Source organism: Ursus arctos, unplaced genomic scaffold (genome assembly GCF_023065955.2).
Source record: "Ursus arctos isolate Adak ecotype North America unplaced genomic scaffold, UrsArc2.0 scaffold_11, whole genome shotgun sequence".
In the NCBI taxonomy this organism is placed as follows: domain Eukaryota; kingdom Metazoa; phylum Chordata; class Mammalia; order Carnivora; family Ursidae; genus Ursus; species Ursus arctos.
The window spans coordinates 43778302-43787420 of NW_026622775.1; the positions used below are offsets into that span (position 1 = coordinate 43778302).

The 9119-nt window shown below is 37.7% G+C and overlaps 1 protein-coding gene across 1 annotated transcript in view; it reads right to left on the reverse strand.

Annotated features, from left to right (window-relative positions):
- ASIC5 (acid sensing ion channel subunit family member 5) overlaps positions 1-8376 on the reverse strand; it is a 30258-nt gene extending 21882 nt beyond the window's left edge. Inside the window, exons 1-2 of the mRNA XM_026499074.4 lie at positions 8337-8376; positions 5431-5737 (exon numbers count right to left, since the gene is read on the reverse strand). Coding sequence (XP_026354859.2) covers positions 5431-5737; positions 8337-8376 — 347 coding nt within the window. The remainder of the gene's footprint in view (positions 1-5430; positions 5738-8336) is intronic.
- Between the last annotated feature and the right edge of the window lie 743 nt (positions 8377-9119).

A 9119-nucleotide genomic window follows, 5' to 3' on the forward strand; every position in this document is an offset into this window, starting at 1 on the left:
ATGGTAGTACAGAGTAGTACAATTTGTTATTTTAAATGTAACTGGGTTATTCTGTGTGACTTTTTGATTATTGAGGAAATCAAATAAAGTCCACAGTTAATTTATGGGATTTATATCACTCTGCTTTATGCAATAAAATCATTAAAGCTTCATGGAATCACATAAAATATTTATTAGTATGACCACTGATCCTTATCCTACTCCATCTCATAAAATTTATAATACTTTCGATCTTCTAAAATAAGAAATAAACTTATTTAAAGTTATGGTCTAAAATTTATATATCAATTTAAAATATGCAAGCAGAATAAATAGTTTTTCAGGGTTCCATTACATGGCCTAAGAACTAAAACGTTTGAAGACCACTGGCTTTGAGAACCAGACAATAGACAGCTTGAGTTCTTTCCCTCATCTGCCAGTAATTTGTTGAACTGTAATGGGTAAGATGCTCGTGTACTGAGATTCAAAGTATCTACCTATAAAATTAGACTCTAGGAGATGAAAATGTCTCTAACCCCTATAGTATGGATGCCACCTAAGTTCTTTGTCACCTAAGAAAGAATAATTCCTTTATAATTAAGAATTTCCCTATCTGTAATTATAGTTTCTAAAATATTAAATTTTTTTTTGTCTGGGTATTTACTGTATCCAACTGAGCTAGAATACACTACCAGTTTTTTTTTTTTTAAGATATACCATCTAACACAAGAGCCTAAATTGTTGATTTGTGATTTGAGCTGTGCAAAACGAATTAAATTTTTTTTTAAAGATTTTATTTATTTATTCGACAGAGATAGAGACAGCCAGCGAGAGAGGGAACACTAGCAGGGGAGTGGGAGAGGAAGAAGCAGGCTCCTAGCGGAGGAGCCTGATGTGGGGCTCGATCCCATAACGCCAGGATCACGCCCTGAGCCGAAGGCAGACGCTTAACCACTGTGCCACCCAGGCGCCCCCGAATTAAATTTTTATACTAAAAAATTATGAAAATACTTATAGTATAGAGTATTAAATATTTTCTTTGAGATCTTTCTTTATTTCTAAAATGGGTGCTTGCAGCTGTAAATTTCCCTGGTAGCATGGCTTCAGTGGTATCCCATAATTTTTTTTTAAAGATTTTATTTGTTTGTTTGAGAGAGAGTGCACAAGCGGTGGGGGGGAGGGGAGAGGAGTAGAGGGAGAGGGACAAGCAGACTCTGCCCTGAGCTTGGAGCCCGACGTGGGACTTGATCCCATGACCCCAAGATCCTGACCCAAGCCGAAATCAAGAGTCCGATCCTCAACTGACTAAGCCATCCAAGCACCCTGGTGTCCCATAAGTTTTGCTATGCTGTATCCTCATTTTTCATTCACCTCGGAGTATTGTCTCATATCCTATTATTTCTTCTTTGACTTGTTGGCTATTTAAGTGTTTAATATCCACATATTTGTGACTATCCTGAATTTCTTTCTATTAATGATTTCTAATATCATTCTATTGCTGTTGATGGACATACTCTGAATGATTTCAAATCTTTTGAATTTATTGAAGCTTATTTTATGGCCTTGCATATGACCTATCCTAGAAAATGCTTCACGTGTACTTGAGAGGAGTGTGTATTCTGCTGCTTTGGCAGAGAATGGTCCATAGATGTCTTTTAGGTCTAGTTAGCTTCTGGTTTATATGGATGTTCAAATCTGCTCAGTCTTCTGTTTCCTTGTTGACCCTCTGCTCTGCTGTTCTACCGATTACTGAAAGTGGTACTGAAGTATGCAACTGGATATGCTGAATTTTATCTTCCTGATAGATCACCCTTTTGTCATTATCAACTGACCCTCTTTATCTCCAGTAACACACTTTGTTTTAAATTCAATAATGAGAACAACGAATGGGAGTCCCCGTTGCTCCACATTCTCATCCAGATGTGAGGTCTCTCTTAGATTTTTGCCGTCCTAATACGTGTGTAGTCATATCTCATTGTTATTAATTTGCATTTCCCTGATGACATATGATGCGGAGCATCTTTCTATGTACTTAATTGTCACCTACATTTTCTTTGGTGAGGTACTTGTTAATGTCTTGGACTTATTTTTTAATCAAGTTGTTTTCTTATTTTTAATAGTTCTTTGTATGTTTTGGATAACAGTCTTTCATCAGATGTCTTTGGCAAATATCTCTCTCATTTTGTGGCTTGTCTTTTCATTATCTTAATCTCTCCGGGGCATAGATTGCCCTACAGTCTAATCTAATTAAGTATGGGCCCCTTAAAGGAGTAGATTTTGAGGCCAGTCTTTGAGAGTTCTTCTAACCCCCGGAGAAGTCTTCTTGTGTGTCTCTTCTCTGTACTCTTACTAAAAAACTAGCCGGCGTATGGTTTAGCTTGTTGTTCTCATAAACCTACTAACCTCCTCTTAATTGTTTACCACCAAAACCTATGTTGTTTTGAGGGCATCCTTCGCTTGAACCATATACTCTGTTATAAGCAAAGTTGAATGTCACCACACTCTGTCACAAGAAGAGTTACATCAGGGAGAGCATCAGAGTTCTTTGTTCTTATGGCCTGCTTCTCCCACTGGGCAAAATATTTACAAGCAGCATTCTGGACAGGGCAGTGGTTTATAGTCTTCTGACCATGCCTCTCTTGCTGCGGAACCTCCCCCCTTGAGCAGGCTGAGGTAAAAGTGGTTTAGTGTTCCAGTCCACCATGCCTGGGGTAGAGCTTCTACCCTGTAAGTGGGGATCCCAAGGAAGGGAACTCCCAATCTCTTACTTATACTTATCTGGAATTTAGCCTTTGCATTATGGAGTTGAACTGGATGAGAAGTGTTGGCAGCCTGCATTTCCTGCAGCATAGTGCAGCCCTTGGTGGAAAGGGGGAGGAGACAGAGCCCTGTCTTTTCGGTCGAACCCAGCTAGAATGTAGCTTCATGTCACGTCAAGAGAGAAGGGAGTGGTTTGTGGCACAAGTTCTATAGACTTTCACTGTTCTTACTGAGATTTAGTGGGTTTTTTTAAAATAAGTGTTTCTTCATTTGCTATATTCCCTGAGGACAATTTCCAGACGTGTTAATGGCTGCTTTTAAAAAATATATTTAAGTACATTTTATTATATTCTAAATATTGTAGTAGATACAATGATTTTCTCTTTTTTTTTCTAGTATTTTTTTTAACTTTAAGTGATGGGAACACTGAACATGAGATCTACTCTCTTAACAAATCTAAGTGTACAATACAGTATTGTTGATTATAGCTACAATGCCACCCAGCATGTCTCTAAAGCTTCTTCACCTTGTATAACTGAAACTATATGTACATTGATTACTAACTCCCCATTTCTGTTCCCTTCCCCTCAGTCCTTGGCAACCACCATTCTACTCTCAGATTCTATGAATTTGATTATTTCAGATACATCACATAAATGAGATCGTGCAGTATTTGCCTTTCTGTGACTGGCTGATTTCATTAGCATAGTGTCCTCAAGGTTGATCCATGCTGTTTCATACAGCAGAAGCTCCTTCTTTTTTAAGGCTGAATAACATATCAGTGTATGCACATAACACGCTTTGTTTATCCATTTATCTGCCAATGGGCATTTAGATTACTTCCACGGTTTAGGTATTATGAATACTGTTGCAATCAACATGGGAGGGTTAGTATCTCTTTGAGATCTTGTTTTAAATTCTTTTGCACATATAATTAGAAGTGAAATTGCTGGATTATATGGCAAATCTATTTTCATTTTTTTGAGATGCCTCTGCGCTGTTTTCCATGGTGGTTGCTCCCCTGTGCATTCCCACCAACAGTGTACAAAGATTACAATTTCTTCACATCCTCATTAACACTTGCTGTCTTTGTTTTTGTTGTTGTTGTTTGGTTGTTTGTGTTTTTTTTAAATAATAGCCATCCCGACAGGTGTGAGGTGATATCTGATCGTGGTGTTTATTTGCATTTCTCTATGTTTAGGGACATTGAGCATTGTTTTCATATACCTGCTAGCCATTTGTACGTCTTCTTTGAAGAAATGTCTATTCAAATCCTTAGTACATTTTTAAATTGGGTCATTGAGTTTTATGGGGGGTTTTGTTTATTTGTTATTGAGGTGTAGGGGTTCTTTATATTCTGAAGATTTCCCCTTTAGTGATTGCTTTTTTTAAAAAAATAATTTTTTACCAGTTATGGTTGTTTCTCTGAAGAGAAGGTCTGTGAAGTTCCTCATACTGCCATTCTCAAAAGAGTATATACATTTTATTTTAATAATAGATCTCTTCAACCAGCCTTTGCTTGTATTGGAACACAGACCATTTAACACAGGCAATATATTGAAAATCTCTGGGGGGTGGGGTTAATTTGCATTTACTCTTTGGGACCTTGCTACACACCTTGACACATATCTAGCAGTCACACAAACATGCTGTACTATCTGATACATAAGGAATACCTGTCCAAGGAAGACCCCAGGAATGAGACAAAATGGTGTATATGTTATCTCATCTAATGTAACAGCAAACATGTGTAGATAATATTATATCGTTATAATTTATACATACAAAAATTGAAGCTCAGAAGATTAAGTGACTTGTTCGTGATCGAGTAGTGGATCAGAGGTGGTTCTTAAGGAAATTACCCCCCCCCCCCCACCTTCCAGATAAATCCTACAAGTGACATTTCAGGCTCATTCATAGGCAAATACAGGGCTTTCTCTGGAAGGCCTCATGGGGGACAGACAGCTGCCCTCCTACAGGAGACTTAGCGTAGTTGTTGAATTGCTGTTTTCTGGAGGGAGGTCTAGCTAAGGACTCAAGAACTGCAGAGCATTACACCAAGTGCGAGGCTCTTCCGAGCTCAGGGCTTGGGTGACTGCACAGGTCACACGTCCATGAAGCTGGCCCGCCTCTGTTACGTTAGAGGTCTCATCGTGAATGCATCGGAACATTCCCTGTCTCTAAACTTCTTTTGCTCAGTGGTTCCCTCTTCAGGTTCTCTTCGGCTCCACCTAGAAACTGCTGTTTAGCAGATGTCTGGGGCATCCTTGATAATCAGACTTCCGTGACCCTCTAGACATGCCAGTCACCCGTCTGCTGTGCTTTCAAAGCCCTTGCCCATACTTTATTGTACTGTGCAATGGCCATACATGTTGCACTGGGATTGTTTATGTTTCTTTTTTGCCAATTAACAAGCTCTTTAAGCGCAAGGATCCAGACTTTTACATTGTTCTAACCACAGGATTTGGTGTGATGCCTCGTAAATAATTGTAGAGAGAAAGAAGAAAAGAAAGAAAAGAAAGAAGAAATCAAATAAGCTTCTTCGCCTTCCTAAATTTGGGCTTTTAAGTATAATTTAAGAACCTGATGGGTTTAGATACATTAAATACCACATAATGATAAAACTCTATTTCAGTGATATAAGAAAGCAAAATTATAGAGACTTATTACTACTAGAAGAGGAATTTTTACCTGTTTAAATTACAAAACGTCACAGCCGGGAAGTCGATCTTTTCCACGTACTGAACCTCTATAGACGTCGTGGTGGGCCACGTGAAGTAGTTGACCAAGCGACTGTAGATCTGCCACACGACGAGCGACACTGAGCCCAAGACCACCGCCAACCAGATCAGCTTGCGAATTCTGCTCTGGTTGCGAACAATATTGTGCACGCCATGAAAGGAAGTGGACATGGCAAAGTCATGGTCAAACTTCTTCCAATCCGTGGGAGATGGCAGCGGTTTCTTTGAAAGGCATAGCTTTAGCTTTTCCAAGAGTCCTTACGTTTAACCAAACAATGAAACAAACAAAAGTAATGCGTCAGAAATCCTTAATGCCATCTGTTGGAAACACAACTCAAAGAAGTTCAAACAGGTTACCCTTTTTATGTGTAATACACAGATATTCAAAATCCATCTTGGGTTACATGGTTTCTTTAGGAATCAAGAAGTAGAAGTGTTGATGGCCTGGGTCCGATCGAATGGATGGCTTGCAACTCCTAATCTTCAAAAAATTAACTCTCATTTTTGAAATGTGATTCTAGAGGTGCCTGGGTGGCTCAGTCGGTTAAGTGCCTGCCTTCAGCTCAGGTCAAGATCCCAGGGTCCTGGGATCTGGTTGGACTCCCTGCTCAGCGGGGAGTCTGCTTCTCCCTCTCTATCTGCCCCTCCCCCACTTGTGCCCATGAGCATGCACTCTCTCTCAAATAAATAAATAAAACCTTAAAAATAAATATTTAGATAAAATACAAGTTCTTGCTGAAGCATCACGAGGTCCCTTAGAAGTCATGAGCAAAACCAGGCTGATTCTTCTGAAGGTAGGATGTGGGGCTAAAAAGCAATCTGATCTTCAATTAATTTTGGTCGGAGAGTAATGTATTGTGTGGCTGAACTTCTGTAGTTCCAGAGGCTTCGAAACACAAATATTTTACTTTGGTTGGCTAATTTAATCTGGAATATTTAAAGCTGCATTATCAGTTAAGTAGTCTATCTTCAGCCTCTCAAGAAAGTGAATTAATTCTTTCAATAGTATCAGTAATCAATTAAGTCATGGTTATTTATATTGATTGATAAGGACCGGTAAAGTCGGTCCTAAATTTTTTTCTGGCAATATGTACCATATTCCAAATTTTCTGTTGGTTTAATTTGTTTTTATTTTTCTGTAGAAGACATGGAAAATTTCTTTGTTGACGGTAGGCTACAAACAGCTCAGAGGATGAGATGGTCTTTGAAACAGAAATATCAGGTTCCTGGTCTAGGCTTTGCCTCTTATAACCTGTACTACTGTTCAGAGACTGTGCCAAGTTCCTTAATCTTTCTAATACTTGGTTCCTTTTCCATCCGACGGGAGAACAGCCTTTGCCTCGTGAGTTTGTTGTGAGTCTTAAACAGGATAATATCGGGATGGCTTGGCACGTCATCTGAACCATGGTAAGTACTCAATTCATCTTGGCTATTTTTGTTATTCTACTAATTTAGTAGTGACATGGCAAGTGGTAAAATATTCAGGGATTTTTAAACATTGTCTATAATTCTCATTTAAGAAATGAGTTCTTAATGGTCTCACAAATGCTCATAATTAAATGAATTGACTTCTATATTTTTTGCTTCAAGAAGCATTAATTTATTTCACAAATGTTTCAAGTGTGACTTACCATTAAATCGTGATTTAATATTTCAGAGGTCCCAGTCAATTAGCTGAGCTTATGTCATGATATATAAAAGGTACCTATAAACATTTTCTAAGGGACTCTTTTTCACTTGCAATGTTAGGACAGAAGTACAAATTATAATTATTTTACAGACTATACACTAAGCAGGAAATTTTGTATTCATCTGATTATCTCAAGTTTAAACAAAAATAATAGTCCCACATACTATTGTTTTTAATATTGAATTAGGTAATACGTATATATAAAGTAACTAGTACTGTCCCAGGGCAAAAGCAGAAATATAAGAAAAGCTATTATTATTATTCCCTAGCAAAATAAATTTAACAATGTTTTTTCATGTATTACTTAGCCATGAGTTACAAACACGAAGAATTGATTCTTACAGAAGGACAGCTCAGTCTCTGGGCATCTGGCACCCTTCCTAGTATAGAGCCCAGTGCTGTTAGAAGGGGAAGAGTATTGACCACCCAAAGTATTGCTGTTTGCAAGCATTACCCTGAAAAATATGTTTCAGGCTTATCTGTTGAAAATCAGCTTGTTTAATATAGATCTACTCCTTGACAATCGCTTTGGTTTTACTGGAGCATTCTTAATCATATGCTAAGGTTTTAAAAAAGTTTTGTAAATAATTATTATTGTACAAAGCTAGTGAAGAAACAAGATGAAATATTACCATGAAGAAGGTTAAAATTGGATTAATAAATGGCACACCAGCCTGCCTGCAAAGCCAAGGAAACGTCTTACTTTCCTGGCTGAGGTAAACACTACGTAATTATGGCAAGTGGCCCTTGCATTGAACACTGATCTTTATAGAAACGTTTTGAGGAACATCAAACACGTTTTGCTGTATTTTAAAAATAAAACTTGTAGGCACATGATAAATAAGAACCAAAACCAAAACCAACCAAACAAAACAAAACCCAAAAGCACAAAAAAGCAAAAAAAGCCCCAAAAAACAAAAAAACCCAAACAAAATAAAACCAAAAAATAGATTCTAGCATATAGTAATATTTTAAAACTACTTTTGTTTGACTCCCTCATACAGATTGCTTCTTTCCTATGTTACAAAAACTTCATTACTCATATCCAAGTAATATTGGAAATCAGACTTCCCAAATGAAAAAAATAATCCCCCTTTCCCTTGGCTAATGTCTAGCTTGTAGGAATGAACACCATAACTGCTCTGAGGAGTTGACTCCTTTCCTACCTTTCTCAGGGGATGCTTTTGGTTTCTCAATCTGTTCCATTCTCAAGTTCAGCGTGCAGAGTCCTTGGGGTATGTTCAATTTTCATCAATAACCATAGTCATTTTGTGGCCTTTATATAAAATACAGCAGTTGAGGTTGTAAAACATGGGGGCAATTTAAATGTTTGTGTTGCTATGTTTTGCCTCATAAAACCCATAATCTGCAAACCAAAAATGCTGGCAGAACCAGCTATGGGTATTTATGGGCTGTTGAGAAGCCATTTTAGAGTGAAACCAAAAAATATAATTAGGAAATCTTCTTCTCAGAATTAAAGAGAGAGTCCCGACACAAATCTGTGGTTTTAGAATTACCCCGGAGCAGCCTAGTGACGCACATGGACGAGAGTCACCTTCACTTTTATGCCTATCTCTCTCTTTTTACTGCTGTGAATCAAAATGAAGTTGCAATGAAATTTGGGGGCTAATGATGTCTTTTTCTGGTTGAAGTGACTTTTTTAGTAACAAATGAAGCTGTTTTAAATAGTAATCAACGAAATAGTAATCAACGAAAATGACAAAATAAAACATTAGAAAATCTCTCCTCGAGAAGTAATGATTGCCAGAAGCATACAAATTCAATATAAACACAAAGGCCAATTATTTGTTCATATTAACATTTTTGAGAAATTATTCGCATTTAGTATATTAAACTGGAAAATACGCGTGGTTCTGTATAAATGGCACCACCTGTTGACACAACTGAGGAACTGCATGTGTCTCTCCTTGAAGCCTTTCGGAGTTGCC